Genomic DNA, 17524 nt, shown 5'->3' with positions numbered 1-17524 from the left:
GAGTAACTTTTCTTAGTTAATAAATCTCAGTCCACGCTCTCTCAGAGTTGAGTATGTGGCGGTATTGCACCACAGTTGTTAAACGATCGCCAAAGAAAATCACCGAAGAAGAACATGACCAATAAGGACACTAGTATTAAGATCACGTGACATGCGTACGGCCACTTCACGGACGGAATCTGCTGAATGGCAACAGTGCAGTTATTTTTCTATTATTAAATATTTTTTCCGTCAGAAATTCGTCGATATTTTATAGCCGTCATTACGGTAAATAATGCCTTTTACATACACCTACTAATGCGCTTATACAGAATGTTTTTCCCAGTAATGCTTTGGTGTGACTGACTGTCAACACACTTTGGAGTTGTGGCATACACGTTGCCACATTTAAATAAGAGCTCTATTTTGAATACACCTGTCCCGAATTGAGGGGTGGATCCAAAGAATCAAAACTCTGAGGCCATATGTTAGTATATCACTATGTCCGCTCAGGGATGACAAAAGCTTCAGTAAACCGCTAGATTTTTAAAGGGATTTGGTGCGAGGTTCCGCCCTCATGTGTGTGAATGAAGTAATCAGGATGACTGAATCTTCCCGTTTATGGTGACACTGCATTCAATGACTTTTCTCTTTCTTTTTTGGTAACGTTAGATAATGAGGCTACGCGTTCAGCTGCAGTGTAAGAACTTGCATGAGTACCTGAGAGAGCTGAGTCCTGAGATTTTGGACAGACTGTACAACCATCCAGCAACATGTCTGGCTGTCTACAGGTACAGTGACTGTACTACACACACATTGTAGCCTACTGACGATTATGGTATTGAAAAGGACACAGAACTGATTGATTGGCGTTGTGGTGTGCTATTTTACATTGTTTTTGATCCTCTACAGAGAACTCCCCTGTTTGGCCAAGAATTATGTAATGCGTATGCTGTTCCTGGACCAGCCTCTTCCCCAGGCAGCAGTAGCATTGTGGGTGAAATTAGACAGTCAAAAGTAAGTTACTTAACCTTGTCATGTCTTCATTACAACACCAGCGGCATTGTTAGTGGGGTGAACCATTTTAAGTACACTCTTGTACCACTTTGTAACATTTCTGTCACTGACCTGTTACTGGAGAGTTTTCTTCTTTATGATTTTTTTTGATTTTCATCCACATTTGTTTTCTTAAAACCTTCCCATTAGGGCTGCACAATATTGGAAAAAAGTGACATTGCAGGTTTTTTTTTTTGCAATATATATTTTTTGCAATCCTTCTATATCTTTATATTTCTACTTTTTATCCGCTCCTGTTGCCTTGATAAAGTTAATGCATCGCGTCGTCATTTCAAAATCGACACTTCCCGAATTTGTTTCAAATTAAAAGTCCCATATAACTTACATAATATAAGTTTAAGTTTATTTACTTTATTAATCCCCCTAAGGGGAAATTCAATGTTTTCACTCTTGCTTGTCAATTACACACAGGTCCGAAAGACACACACATGCACAAACAGGACCTATACATGCACAAAGTGGAGAGATGTCAGAGTGAGGGGGCTGCCCTTGGTGAGGCGCCCCGAGCGCTTGGGGGGTTTGGTGCCTTGCTCAAGGGCACCTCGGCAGTGCCCAGGAGGTGAACTGGCATCTCTCCAGCCATCAGTCCATGCTCCATATTTTCAGAGAGAGAGAGAGAGAGAGAGAGAGAGAGAGAGGCAAGTGGAACGTGGAGCTTTCTTAAGAGCTGCTTTTCTGAAGCAAAACAAAAGTTTACATGTTCTAAAAAAAAAGAGAAAACATCGCATGCCCTGTGATGTGACTATCCCACATGCGCACATCGCGATGGCGATGTTCAAGCGATATATCGTGCAGCCCTACTCCCCATTATGGAAGCAGCAAAATCTGTCATTCACCCAGTAATAAGTCCCTGAATTAGGAATGCACTGATTCTTGCTGAGACAGATTCTACTAACTCCACTCAGGGTGTCTTCCAATACATAGTACAGATCCAGTGTGAATATTATCTTTTTTTTCTTTTTCTATATATGTTTTATTGAGCTGCACAGGACATTTGCTGACAGTTGTACACAAAATACATACACAGTTGTTTCATTGAATAACAGAAAGAAAGACAAGATGGAAAAAAGTGATTTGATAGGATTCCAGTCCTTTTTGAAAAAGATAATAATAACACAAAAAATTGACATTTAAATATTTTGAATTTTATTTGGTTGGAGGGTTAGTACTACAGTAACCTCATAGAGACAGTCAGCAGAGTCAGTTTGTTTTGTTTTGAAAATGACAAAAAAAGAGCAATATGTTAAGCCATACTGACATACATACATTATATTCACAATCATCTGGTCTTACTGTAGAGACTGTGAACTTATTATGTATGTTGCTGGAACTACTTTATCCAGAATGGCAACTCTGGTCAGAGAGTTAACGCAGACACAGGGAACAGTTCAGGTTCTTTATATTGAGTTGAATGATTGGCAGCATTATAGATGACTCTTTGCTGTATGTGCATAGAGGCATGAGAATGAATGATCCACCGAATGGATGAATAGAATGTAGAACGTAGAATGTTGAATGCTGAATGTTGAGTGCAGAATGGTTTCTTCAAGACAAATAAAAACATACAAATAATGTTTACCATATCTAAATAATGAATGTACCAATTCAGAAATCACAGTTTGCCTCAGAGGGCTTTGCAGCATACGACATCTCTCTGTCCTTTGGACCCTTACGCCGGATGAGGAAAAACTCCCTCAAAAAAAACCTTTTAACAGGGAAAAAAAATGGTCGAAACCTCAGGAAGAGCAACTGAGGAGGGATCGCTCTTCCAGGACAGACAGACGTGCAATAGATACAGAACAGATCAACATAATACATTTACAGGGGTTAAAGTTCTCCGGCACAGTGTCGGATTTCCCGCGTGGCGGAGTTTCTGTCCAGCACGGGCAGAAGCGCTCTGCAGTGCGAGCATTTCACTCGCATCTGCCCCTAAAAATATATATATGTGCGAACCGGGAAAATGATTTAGGCGCACAGTGTGTGAGTAAACACAACCTACTGTTTTCCATAATCAGCTTCGGACACTTTTTCATCGATAACCGATCAAATGAATGTACACTGAACAAAAATATAAACGCAACACTTTTGTTTTTGCTCCCATTTTTCATGGGCTGAACTCAAAGATCTAAAACATTTTCTATATACACAAAAGACCATTTCTCACAAATATTGTTCACAAATCTGTCTAAAATCTGTGTTAGTGAGCACTTCTCCTTTGTCAAGATAATCCATCCCACCTCACAGGTATGGCATATCAAGATGCTGATTAGACAGCATGAATATTGCACAGGTGTGCCTTAGGCTGGCCATAATAAAAGGCCACTCTGAAATGTGCAGTTTTGCTTTATTTGGTGGTGGTGGTGGGGGGGGGGGGTCTGGGGGGGATGATGATTGATAATTGTTTATATATTAATAATTAATCTGTTGTATAAATTCATTTCTTTATGACTTTTACCCTGCCATAGCCAGTCATGCTCTCCATGTTTGTTTGTTTGTTTGTTTTTTAATTGAAATTATTATAAATGTATTGTTATTGTTTATGCTCGTTATATTTGTGTTATATTGTGTTAATATGCTTTGGCAACATTGTTTTGAATGCAGTCATGCCAATAAAGCAGCTTGAACTTGAACTTGAGAGAAATTGAGACAGAGAGAGAGAGAGAGAGAGAGAGAGAGAAATTGAGACAGAGAGAGACTGAGAGAGATGCTTGGCGGACAGTAATGAAAATAGCTTACAACAACATTAATTTTAGTAACAATATTATAATAATTCATTCATTCATTTTCCATAAACACTTATCCTGTTGAGGGTCGTGGAGGGGCTGGAACCTATCCCAGTTAACATTGGGCGAGAGGTGGGGTACATCCTGGACAGGTTGCCAGACTATTGCAGGGCTGATATATAGAGACAGACAACCATTCACGCTCACATTCACACCTACGGGCAATTTAGAGTCACCAATTAACCCGCATGCCTTTGGACTGTGGGGGGAAGCCAGAGCACCCGGAGAAAATCCACGCTGACATGGGGAGAACATGCAAACTCCGCACAGAGGGGCTCCCCCACCCTGGGTTCGAACCCCCCACCCTGGGTTTGTACGAGGAAGCCTCTTACTGTGAGGCGACAGTGCTAACCACTGCACCAACATATGGTAGCATATGTTGCTAGTATATATTAACATATGATAGTATATGTCTGTGACAATAATAATCATATGTGTATAATAAGAGTAGAAGTAGGAGGCATCAGGCAGGACCATGGCAACAGCACAACCACCACACACCATCCAGGCGTAGATGCGACTTAACCTGCAAGACAGTGGAGCACAAAGGCTCCGGAGAAGAAGCCGAGTTAGGGATATGCAGAAATAGGACGTAAATGTTAGCAAATGAAGAATAACCAACTTTACAGAAACTAAGGTGAGAGAGAAGGAGAGAAGCATGCTTTAGTACTTAAGCAACAGCAAACAAGTGCTGATGAGGATTATGCACCCACAGCGCAGCCTGGGCTCACAAAAACTCCACACACAACCTAAACACTACTTGGACCCTATGGCACATTCTGGGCTGTCCAAAAAGGTGCCTGACTGAAGGCACTGTCCTAGTATGGTAAAATAACAGGGAATTTACGACAGCTGCCCCAAGAAAAGCATGTCTGTTATGTAAACAAGATGAATTCCCTAAGGTGTTACAAGCAGTCCCTGGGTCAAGAGTCTCTGAGTCAGCATTGTCATCTGGAACAACGGGCAACTGGACCAGGCATGTACCGGTCTCAGGTAAGCCTTGTTCACGACTTGCACTTCAGCTGACTGAATGCGTCCATCAGCACTTGCATTCAGTTTGACCACCTGCACGATGGACCAATGGGTGTGTGGCAGCTGAGGATCAGTAATCATCACGACAGTTTTCTGGAGATTGTTGGTATGTTGCTGCCAATTCTGACTTACCTGAAGAGACAGTAAGTAGTTTCTAAGGAATTGCACCCAGAAGTGGTCCACTGTCATTTGACAATGATGCCACTGTCTCTTTGTGGGTGGGTCAGGAGCCTAGGAAACCTGTGGCAGGGAGGCGTCCCACCGCCCCATCAACAAGTTACGGGATCCGGTCCCGCATCATCTGATGACACGTATCCTAAGGGTTTGGCTGTAAGGATGCCTTCCACCTTGACCAAGATTGTAAGCAGGACTTCCTCTTGGAGGGACTGAGTGCCGATAACACCCTGCAGAGCTTTCTTGACAGACTGTATTTTGCGCTCCAAGGCACCACCAAAGTGTGGACCTGCTGACGGGCCGAAACCTGATGTGTTGCTTGGCAAGCCTTTTCTGTAGCTTTGGTCCCATTGGAGTAAATGCCCTCTTTAGTTCCCTCTCCACACCTCTGAAGTTCATCCCCTGATATGAGAGAACCTCTGAAAGGGTGCCTCTGCAGGAGATGAATTGCCTTAATGCTGCATCAAGGCTAGTCAGCAGATTCAGATGGACACAACAAGACACTGATGAGACGGTCTTTGTCAAGACATTTAAATATGACTCCACAACGTTTCTCACTATGCTGCCCGACCTTGACGGTGTATGGGCCGAAGCAGTCCACTCCCATTGAAAAGAACAGAGGCCTGAGGAGCCGCAGACGGGCATAGGCGTAAGTCATCATTGGAATAAATGGCTTCCCTCTCCACTTCTTGCATTCAACACAAGACCTCTGATGATGCTTGACGGCCTGTCTTCCACGCAGGACCCAGTACTGGCGCTAATCTCGGCGAAGACCCTTTCATGCCCTGGGTTGAGTAGGCGTGCCTTCACATCCTGAATAAGGAGTCTTATCACTGCAAATGAGACATGGACTGTTTCATCTCTCTTTGTCATAAAGTAGGCTACCTAACCGTATACCTGTTCGGAGGCATCACAGAAGACATGCAGAGTGTAGTCTGTTGCTTCAGTACTGACCTCCAATGGTGCGTAGGTTCATGGTATAGAGATGTTAGCCAGCTCAGGGAGTTCCTCCTCCCAGCTGGACCAGGCTTCGAGAATGTCAGGAGGGAGGTTTGGCTCATTCCAGCTCCTCCTTTTTGACAACAGCCTCTGGATGAGAACCATGGCCCACGCCATACAGGTAATAATGATGCCAAGAGGATCATATTGCTGGGCTAGCAATATATGTTGCATTGTGGGGCTCTCACTGTCCATTAGCTTTGACCAGTAGCTGAGCTCATCAGTTGGACAATGCCACCGTAGGCCAGAGCCAGTTCCTTAGGGTTGATGCTCTTTTCCATGCCTCCAATCTGGCAGTAGAAGGCAGATGGGAGGCAACAGAGGGGACATTATTCACCTACCGCTGGATGTTAAACTCTCCCAAGGCTAGACACTGACACATCTTGTCCATAAGGCGCTTGGCAGACTCTGGTGTTGAAAGGCTGTGGAGACAGTTGTCCATGCAGAATGACTGCTTAATGGACAGCAGGATGTCTTCATGTCCCTCTGAGTGATCTTTGACTTGCTTTTGCAGCGCAAATGTTGTGCAGCATGGGCTGCTGGTTGTACCAAACGGCATGAAATGCCATTGGTAGATGTCAGGCTGCTTCTCCCTTCTCAGGTTTCGCCAGACAAACCTCAGCAGTGGATGGTTCTCAGGTAGGAGATGAACCTGATGAAATATGCCTGGATGTCTCCGCTGATGGCAACAGTGTACTGCCAGGATCAAAGGAGGACAAAGATGAGCGACGACCCAAGTTTTGGACCTGGAAGGAGTTGCTTGTTGAGGGAAAGACTGTGGTTTGTGAAGGAATAGTCAAAGTCCAGACAAACCTTGCCATTGTGGTGGACTAGGTGATGGGGGATGAACCATGACTCGCTGGCATTATCCACCTCTTCTGTGTGAGTTTGGTAAAACACCCTCCATCAATAAGCCTCTGGATCTCTGCTTCATAGATTTTAGATTTGGCTGAGTGCTTTACCAGTAGTTGCTCTGTGTGGTGGAGCATCGGCAAAACTCCTTCTGCTGAGGCATTTAGTGGTGGTACGTCCTTGACACGGAGCAAGGGTGTGGTGTACCGAAGTATGTTGCTGACCTTAACCGTCTCTGTATGTGCTTCCAGGATGCTAATAGCCTCTTGGTCCAGATGGGATCACACTGCTAGCCGCTGGCGGTGTAGGGCTGTGCATAATGCCTGCAGGACTGAGCTATTAGCTTGGCTTCATCCAGGACCAGGTACACGGTACTTCGGTATGTTCAGAGAGTTCAGTGTGGGGGCTGAGTAGGTCGTCTAGCGCCATCTTCAGGTTAGCAAACTCTCTGACTGTCATCTACACTGCTCAAAAAAATAAAGGGAACACTTAAACAACACAATGTAACTCCAAGTCAATCACACTTCTGTGAAATCAAACTGTCCACTTAAGAAGCAACACTGATTGACAATCAATTTCACATGCTGTTATGCAAATGGAATAGACAACAGGTGGAAATTATAGGCAATTAGCAAGACACCCCCAATAAAGGAGTGGTTCTGCAGGTGGTGACCGCAGACCACTTCTCAGTTCCTATGCTTTCTGGCTGATGTTTTGGTCACTTTTGAATGCTGGCGGTGCTTTCACTCAAGTGGTAACACGAGACGGAGTCTACAACCCACACAAGTGGCTCAGGTAGTGCAGCTCATCCAGGATGGCACATCAATGCGAGCTGTGGCAAGAAGGTTTGCTGTGTCTGTCAGCGTAGTGTCCAGAGCATGGAGGCGCTACCAGGAGACAGGCCAGTACATCAGGAGACGTGGAGGAGGCCGTAGGAGGGCAACAACCCAGCAGCAGGACCGCCACCTCCGCCTTTGTGCAAGGAGGAACAGGAGGAGCACTGCCAGAGCCCTGCAAAATGACTTCCAGCAGGCCACAAATGTGCATGTGTCTGCTCAAACAGTCAGAAACAGACTACATGAGGGTGGTATGAGGGCCCGACGTCCACAGGTGGGGGTTGTGCTTACAGCCCAACACCGTGCAGGACGTTTGGCATTTGCCAGGGAACACCAAGATTGGCAAATTCGCCACTGGCGCCCTGTGCTATTCACAGATGAAAGCAGGTTCACACTGAGCACATGTGACAGGCGTGACAGAGTCTGGAGACGCCGGAGAACGTTCTGCTGCCTGCAACATCCTCCAGCATGACCGGTTTGGCAGTGGGTCAGTAATGGTGTGGGGTGGCATTTCTTTGGGGGGCCGCACAGCCCTCCATGTGCTCGCCAGAGGTAGCCTGACTGCCATTAGGTACCGAGATGAGATCCTCGGACCCATTGTGAGACCATATGCTGGTGCGGTTGGTCCTGGGTTCCTCCTAATGCAAGACAATGCTAGACCTCATGTGGCTGGAGTGTGTCAGCAGTTCCTGCAAGACGAAGGCATTGATGCTATGGACTGGCCCGCCCGTTCCCCAGACCTGAATCCAATTGAGCACATCTGGGACATCATGTCTCGCTCCATCCACCAACGCCACGTTGCACCACAGACTGTCCAGGAGTTGGCGGATGCTTTAGTCCAGGTCTGGGAGGAGATCCCTCAGGAGACCATCCGCCACCTCATCAGGAGCATGCCCAGGCATTGTAGGGAGGTCATACAGGCACGTGGAGGCCACACACACTACTGAGCCTCATTTTGACTTGTTTTAAGGACATTACATCAAAGTTGGATCAGCCTGTAGTGTGTTTTTCCACTTTAATTTTGAGTGTGACTCCAAATCCAGACCTCCATGGGTTAATAAATTTGCTTGCAATGCTTTCCATTGATAATTTTTGTGTGATTTTGTTGTCAGCACATTCAACTATGTAAAGAACAAAATATTTAATAAGAATTTTTCATTCATTCAGATCTGGGATGTGTTATATTAGTGTTCCCTTTATTTTTTTGAGCAGTGTACTTAGGCAGTTCAGGTACTCGGACCGGCTGCCAGTGAGTGCATGGTACCTGTGGTGATGTATACTAGGGCTGAATGGCATACTGGACCTGCATGGCTGGTACAGGCTGATACGGTGTTGGAGCAGGTGTTGGAGGCACCAGAAGATAGGCCAGCCGAGTTGATGGAGAAGGCTGGAGTTGGTTAACAGGTTTTGGATGGTGGCTTAGCTTTGGCTGCACACCGGCTGTACAGGGATGACTGGTGGAGGCTGATACACTGTCTGCCGGGGCACCACAAGGTTGTATGGTGATTGATAGGTAGACTGCCAAAGCGTGCCTGCCCATTGCTGGCTCACTGGCTGGACAACAGCTGTAGCGGGTAGATTGTGTGCAGAGTACAGCGCTGTTGCTGTTTGGGTTTGATATGCAGGCTGCACAGGCTACAGAGGATATGCAGATGTCATTGGTCATCTCTACAGGTGATAGCACCGGCTGATTTGGCTGGTAAGAAGGCTGGTACCCTGTTGCTGTTGATGTTTGTTGGCCCATGTGACCCACTGCTTGTGTGCCCTGAACGTTAGACTGTGCCATGGCAGCTGGCAGCCTAGAAACTTCTCTGAACCATTGTGCAGAAGTTACTGTAGGAGGTAGGGAGTTAACAATACATAGTTTTTTGCTTGAGTTGCTTGAGACTGTACTGCTACAGTTGTTGTGTGCAGCAGCGATGTGAGCAGCATATTAGCTTGAGGCTGGGTAGGCGGGCCCAGCTGGAGTGATATTAGCTGCAGTACAGGAGATCAAGGTCTGCTTGTGTTTATGCTGCATTCTGACAGGTGCTGCTTGTGGTCACTCTGCCCTGAGGGGGCTGGTGATTGGAGCCCCACACACACAGATTCAGTTGTCAGGGCAGGTTGCTAGTGTGTGATGCTATGTCCCACTGATACACCTTGCTAATTGCTGCTGGCGAAGAGAGACAGGGATTGGGTCCGAGCGCAGTGTATGGCTGGTCACCTGTGGTGGCAAACTAGGTCTGCAAGCAGAGTGACTGCAACTGCTGTGTGTTGGCATTTTTATTGTCATCCTTGAGGGGGGTAGTATAAGGCATGAGGGACTGTGGCAGACTTAACTTATAGTCTTGCAAATGTGCTGGAAGCTGTGGCCTTCCTCCTTCATGTGCTCCACATTCAGTTGCTGCTGTTCTCTCTGCATCCATGGCACCGTCGTGGGTGATCTGGCTCCAAGGACCAATATGGCAGAGACTTTGACCTTGTAATGTATTGAGAGTAGCAGGCATGTGCTGGTTACCGGCGTCCCGGTTTACCACGGTAAAAGAATGCCACGGTGTCACTAACCACCCATTTTCCGTTCCGACGGTAAAGGCTGACGGTGTAACCTACGGTACGTTTCATAAATGGGAACTTCAGGAACTCAAAATTCAGAAATAACTCTTTGCCAGTCGTACATTTTAACTGGCACACACTCTGAAATCATGCATGTGCAGCCGTTGCAGTCAGCACAATTATTGGGGGGGCAGCCTCAGTCAGTCAGTCAGTATGACAGTAAACAGTGTAAATCCACTCATGTGCAAACTGCAAACATGGCTGGAGGAGGCGAAGCTGAACTTTTCCCACTGGCGAAAAGGACAAAGTCTCTGGTGTGGGACCATTTAGGCTATCAGAAGAACCCCCCGAGCCAAGGCAAAGACCCACTCCTCCCGTGCTGAGCTCCAGTTCCCAGTCGGCCGTGTTCACAGGCGGCTGTGCAAAGGAAACTATGCGGAGCGTGTCAGTGCCGGTGCCCCCATCTGCCTGGCGGCTGTGCTGGAGTATCTGACTGCTGAGATCCTGGAGTTGGCTGGAAACACTGCCCGCGACAACAAGAAGACCCGTATCATCGTCACCGGCAGCTGGCTGTCCGCAACGACGAGGAGCTCAACAAGCTGCTGGGTGGAGTCACCATTGTGAAGTTAAGAAACTGCTCTATTACTTTTAACAGGTCTATATTACACATTGACAGGAGATGCCTGGTATGTGCTGTCGCTCATGAACGGTCAAACGAATATTAGCCTACCGTTTCAAAGTGTAGAGCATGAAAATAGGACGACGCCTGTTTTATTATTATTATTATCATTATTATTATTATTGTTATTATCACGGTAATACCGATTACCGTGGTATTTTTGCCCACAGTTATCATACCATCAAAAACTCATACCGGCACATGCCTAGAGAGTAGACACAGAAACAGTGAAAAGTTCAGGTTCTTCAAACTGAATTGAACGACTGGCAGCATTATAGATGACTCTTCACCATATGTGCATACAGTCATGAGAATGAATGATCCACTGAATACAATTTAGAATTTTGAATGTAGATGGTTTCTGAAAGACAAATAAAAATATACAAATATTTTTTTTACTATATTAAATAATGAATGCACCATGCTTTAGTACTGTAGCAAAAGCATACAAGTGCTATGCAAACAGAGATTGCTAACAGAATAGCTTAATTAGCCTTGTGCATACACTAGGGCTGTAGTCAACCAAAGAAAATCTTGGTCGACTAAAGTCGCACATAATCTTCAACTAATCGATCTGTCGTGGGAAAAAAAAAAATCTGCACGTTATTTTTACTTCTGTGGTGGTGTGTCTGTGTCACTCTGCAGTTATACCTCCAAAATACTAGTCGGCAGTGGAGGACTGTGTTAAGTGCTGTAAAGTTTAGTTCAAATCAAATTTTATTTATATAGTTGATTCAAAACACACATTAAACATGGCTTAATAGAAACAATTTCAAACACAAGTACGTAAATTTGCTTCACTGTGAATCGCAGAACTGACAGACAAACACTTGTCTTTATCTGGACACATTTCCCCCACCAATACAACATGCTAATGTTATTAGCACAAGTCTATGGCATTTTACATTGTATAAATTAGCCTAGCGTCTAGCGATCTTTTTCTCTTCTCATATAAAGCCAGGGACAACGGCAACATTTTACAAAGGTAAATGTAACTGAGCCATTTTTGTATCTGTGTCCAACGATGTGTGGGTCACTGGTTTCCACAGTCAGTGGCTTGTAAGCAATGGTGTATGTGAATGTATGTAGACGCAGAGTTAAAGCAGCTGTTTGGAACTTTTTACCATTAATAAAACTGCCCCTAGTTCTTATCACCCCCCCTTGAAGATCCGCATATTTATTTGAACCCAACAGCGACAAAAAAGCCTTTCTCTATATGGCTATTTAGCGTAGCCTCACTCGGGTCGGACACACAGCGGAAGTCAGCAAACCAGAATACGGCACCCAAGGCGGAAGTGATTCTGCTCGCCCGCAGCGATTAAACCACAGAAGAAGGAGCCGTGTTTACAGTGTTCTTCGAGTAAGCAGTACGCAACGGGCATTGCTGAACACATAACACCTAACAATTTTACCAGAGATGTATCTATGAGGACTTGGTTGTACTTTTGATGTCATGGAGGATAACGAAGGAGCATCATGTAAAATTATCTGTGACTGTGACCATGAACACAAATATACAGCAGGCAGTTGTCCTCAGTTTATAAGAAAGAGCTACACCAGAACATTTATGAACAGGTCTTACTTTACTACTAATTTGTGTGTAACGTTAGCATGTTAGCATGTTTCCACTAATTACTTGAACTGACCTAACGTTAGTAGCGTTAGCTTTGCAAGCGAAGGCTGCAGGTAACAGCTTTGCTGTGTTAGGATTATCTTATATCTTCACTGTGTATCCTCACATGAAAGAATACTCCAACCATTTGGGAGTTATGTCCTTTCTCTATCATTTTCATACTGAGACAACATGATCAATATCTTTTTTGTGTCTGTACGTCCAGTGGCTGGGTCTCAGCGGTTAGCATTGCGCTTATAGGGGGTCAGTACGTCCTGCGCTGTGATCCGTGGAGGGATACACTGGTGAGCAGGCACAGACGTAGCTTGTAAACAAAACTCAGCTGTTTATTTAGCCTAGCAATATCTCCGGATTTTAGTAGCTGCAATGGACGACTTTGAATGCGATTTTGAAGAGTTTCTTGTAGCGGACACAGATCCAGAGCCATACCTGTTTGAGCCGGAGTACACAGATGAGGAACTCCATGTGTTGAATGCTGAGCAGGCGAGATGAAAGGCTGAATCCTCCGCTCGCTCTGTGCTACCATTGTTGGGGAGATATATCATCTGGAGGAAAACCGCCGCAGAGAGTGCATCACAAGGAATGAAAACTTTGCAGCAATCACTAATCCTGGCATGATTGAAACTTTTTTTCATGTTCCTAAGATGAACTGGAAAAATAATAAAAAAAATAATAGTAATATCGTCCGTGTCGTCTCTTTGTTTGCTTTTACCGAGTGACCTAGCATACCTGTCCCAGAGCAGCTGTTGCTCACCGGTGTATCCCTCCGCGCAAGATGTACTGACCCCCTACAAGTGCCATGCTAACCGCTGTCTCAATATGAAAATGATAGAGAAAGGGCACAACTCCCAAATCGTCAGAATATTCTTTTCACATAATAATGCGGACTCAGCAGATGACTTGTTAACTGTTTATTCCTCCTTACACCGAACGTACACGGCTGCTTCTCATTGTTTCCAGTAGCACAACAACGGTTACTACATTACCCAGAATAACTTGAGGCTCACACTACTACGGTAGCTTTAGTAGGTCAAAATACACAACAGATTACAACAGATTACATTAGAACAGAAACACAACAGGAGAATATACTGAGTAATTTTGCTGTTTCCACTAATTACTTGGACTGACTTGACGTTAGTTAATCCTCTCGCTCTCCAAAACAAATGCACGCAGTAACTGCCGGCTGCAGTCAGAATTTTACGACACCAGGCTGTGGGTGTCATACCGCTCCGACCAAAGGGGCGCTTAATCAACGAAAATGAAAAGTTCCGCACAGCTGCTTTAATTACTCTACAGGTATGTTGCTTCCCGGGAGAAGCACACAGTTTTTTGACCGCCATTTTAGTGGCCTAACTTTGAGCCTTTTGTTTGTTTTACATACAAGTTATAATGGTGTAAGTGTGTGTAGGTCGACAAAGGCTATATTGTTAAATGGACCAATTGTTGCAAATAAATGATCTACGTTTGAGCAACGGCATGGACTCTGATTAATTCAATGGAGCCGCCACAGACGATGCGTAATTAGAAGTCCTGGTAGCAGCCCCTCAGTGGCTTAGGTTTTTTGTTTGGTAGAAATCAAGTCATTACAGTAACGGTACATAATGTGGCTCCATTACAGCTCACAACATTCACCGACAAAACAACTGTCTTATACTAAACACGTTTTCCGAGCATATACAACATGCTAACGTTATTAGTGCCAGCCTATGGCATTTTACCTGGTATAAATTAGCCTAGTGATTAGCGGAGATTTCCTCTACTCATATGAAGCCAAGATAAATACCGAAGTATATGTTTTGAAAACACACCCATTTTCACAGGTAACTTAAACCCTTATCACACAGAGCGTGCAAAGCGCAGACCTCCGCCGACGAACACATTCATTGTGTATGTGCTACCGCGGCGCAAGAGCGCCCCGCTCTGCTGCTGAGCTGAGCGGCATGCAAGAGGGCGCATGCCGTGGCGTCTGCGTGCCGCCAGTCTGTGCTCAAATTTAAAAATATTTAATTTCACCACAACGTGCTGTGACAACATCTCGGCACATCCAATAGCAGAGAAGAGCCTGAAGTAGACCCGGAAGCGGTCACCTGTGGTCACCGAGCCTGTACTCCCCCAAATCCTGTCTTGCGCGCCTTGCTCTTTGCTTGCTCTGCGCCCTACCCCACGGTGGGCGCTTTGAAAATCGCGCTCTGTGTGAAAGAGGCTTTAGCCTGTCCCCCCACCGCAGGAAATAATGGATTAATCCTGGAAAGCTGTTGATGTAGCACTTTTCTCTTTAGGAAAGTAACAAGGTGATTATTCGACTGATGAAAATTTGGTCAGATGAGAGCATAGCAACCAAACAATCGACTAGTTGACCAGGAGACTACAGCCTTAGAATACACAGCATACGCAGCAATAATGTAACTACCAGGCTAACATGAGCTTGATTAGCGAGTGAGTTAACACACAGTAATAGCTCAGAGGCCAGCTCGGAAATACACAGGTCACAGCAGCTTAACAGAACATAATGCAGACTTCATAATTGTGAGAAAAGCGAATTTGTGCACAAGTGAACATTCCTGACCGTTTTCATCACCATTTCTGCATCACCTTATCTTATCTTGAATAGGGAATGGGCACAGTGACGTCACCATGGACGTCGCTGCCATGTTGATGGCTACAGGCAGCAGTAAACAAACGCAGTAGTTGAGTCGCATCGAGTGGAGAAAGCGAGGGAAAAGATGTTAAGATGCCAGAAAAGAAAGGGACTTTACCGGGATACATTGAACCACAAAGCCAGGGACTGGTATATGGAGAAAATGAACGCTATAAATGGTTTGGACCTAGCCTTGGACCAAAACGTCTTGAAAAGGAACCCCGTTTTTTGTTTGGGGGTTCCCGGTCTAGACCGATTGACGTCTCCATAAACTTTCAAATCAAACATGTTATGTACTCACCACATAGGCACCGATGTTAAGAAGGTGTACGGGGGGTTGCCGTGTGTTTGTATATCCGTTATTGTTCAATAAACATGCATTTTTATCTCGGATGTCTGAAATTTTGTTCACCCCTTTTTCGTCCTGCAATGAATGAGTGCACCGGCTTTCCACTGCGCCACAGCGCCACTATAGCGGTTGGGAGTTGTATTGACGTGAAGTCATCACATGCGCTGCATAATCATTTGCATAATCGTGATTTCAATTTTGACCAAAATAATCGTGATTATGGTTTCTTCCATAATCGAGCAGCCCTACCAAGCGTACGACGTGTAGGGATGCATCTCTCTGATAAACAATATCAGTATCAGTGCAATCAGGTATACAATTTCAGGAGTCCTTTGTATCTTGACAGTGACTTCATGTTTCAGGTTCACCAGGCCTGTCACAATAACTACACTTGGTAGATGATATGTTGTCAAAATGACAATAAACTGTATTATTTTCATTTAAAGACAACACATGACATAAATAACAGTGTAGATCACTGCTACCTCTTACAAAGAAAGAATAAAAAATCATAGTCAAAGTTTTTCACCTCTGGGATTTACCACTACTTTGTTTTCTTCCTGTAGGAGGTCGCCTGTATCTCTGTGTTTTAGAAAAGCCATTAAATGGTTTCCATATTCCCTCATACAAACTTAATTTATTTTTCAGGATATATTTTATTTTCTCCATTGCCATACATTGTGTCATGTTCTTGATCCAAGTACCAATCTTAGGTGTCATTGTTTTTTTTTTTTTCCAGCTGAGAGCTGTAGTTCGTTTTGCCTGTAGTGTAGCAAAGTTGAAATAAATTTATATTCTTTAATTCTCAAAGATATTGTTGTTGGATATATGTGAAACAATATCATTTTGGAGTCTTAGATCGGCCATCCATGCATGCAGTTTAGATGCTGAGGTGTCTTTAGAACCAGACGCAAGTCAGCTGTAAATGAATGCAATTAGACCACTGTTGCGACAGTCTTTAGTAATGATTTCCTTCCGGAATTTTCAATGACTGATTTTGCAAAGAGAACATAAAGTTTCTTAACTGCACATATTTGAAAAAAATAAATTATACTTTATCATTATTTCTTCAAAGCTCATTAAAACTTCTCCAGGAGCCATAGCCCGATTTTTAGGTGAACCTTGTTTTGTCGGGTGCAATTTTTTTTCTTTATTGTTTCTTGTAGCTTGGGGGTACCTCTTCAAAATACAAGATTGTGCTCTGTGATATCCCTTCGGCATTTTCAGATAATAACCCCTTCATGCCCCAAATCACACAAAAATAGACTTATTATATTGTATGCTGAATACATAAATTAAATGCATCAAATTTACATTCTTTAATGTTTTTTTCATACGAGGCGTGATGGAAAATGTATTGCATTCCAAATGATTAGTATTAACCAAGCCCCAACCTCCGGGGGAGACGAGTGAGACCAATGCGGAAGTGCCAAAAACTGCAGTTCACTGACTGTCTACTTGAGGGTGGCTCTGGAAGTGAGTCAATTCCCATAGACCCATAGATTTTTTTCTAACTCTTCCCATTTAAATGTTATTAAGGTTTGAAATTGCGCATAATTAAGGGCATGGCCACTTTGAGTGACAGATCGCACCATCACGGGTGGCTAGCTAGCATGCTAACTAGCCGCCGGCTCTGCTGTGCGGAGCTTGGCGGAGCTGAGCTCAGACTCGGCCGTCTGCTCAGGGTCAACTCAGCCAATTCGTGCCCATGTTCAAGGCATTGAACCTGTCAGCCGCGTTTGTGCCTTTTGGATATTTTATTTTTTCAGGCAAATATTGGAGTAATATGGCTTGCTGTTCGATTAATTATACCAACAGACGGTCCAAGAAGTATGTGCTCCAGGTTTTTCGGTAAGTGAAATTCAGAAATTCTAGTATTATTTTATTTATGTTTATATGTTAGCACTAATTAGTGGGTATCGGTGTCTGCGGTCACTACAGTCACCACCTAGCTT

General features: G+C 44.5%; 1 protein-coding gene across 4 annotated transcripts in view; it reads left to right on the top strand.

Moving 5' to 3' along the window:
- Positions 1–17524, top strand: part of gtf2h4 (general transcription factor IIH, polypeptide 4) — a 136011-nt gene that overhangs the window by 28186 nt on the left and 90301 nt on the right. For 2 of the 4 annotated variants that reach the window (XM_049601596.1, XM_049601593.1), the window contains exons 1-3: positions 123–267; positions 652–770; positions 892–996. In XM_049601596.1, coding sequence (XP_049457553.1) covers positions 655–770; positions 892–996 — 221 coding nt within the window. In that variant the 5' untranslated portion in view covers positions 123–267; positions 652–654. Of the gene's footprint in view, positions 1–122; positions 268–651; positions 771–891; positions 997–17524 lie in introns of those variants that run through there. The other 2 variants (XM_049601595.1, XM_049601594.1) reach the window with 1 other exon arrangement.

Source organism: Epinephelus fuscoguttatus, linkage group LG17, assembly GCF_011397635.1.
Source record: "Epinephelus fuscoguttatus linkage group LG17, E.fuscoguttatus.final_Chr_v1".
NCBI classification, from domain to species: Eukaryota; Metazoa; Chordata; class Actinopteri; order Perciformes; family Serranidae; genus Epinephelus; species Epinephelus fuscoguttatus.
The sequence above is the reverse complement of the archived record's forward strand: the minus strand, read 5'-3'. Positions and strand labels throughout refer to the sequence as shown.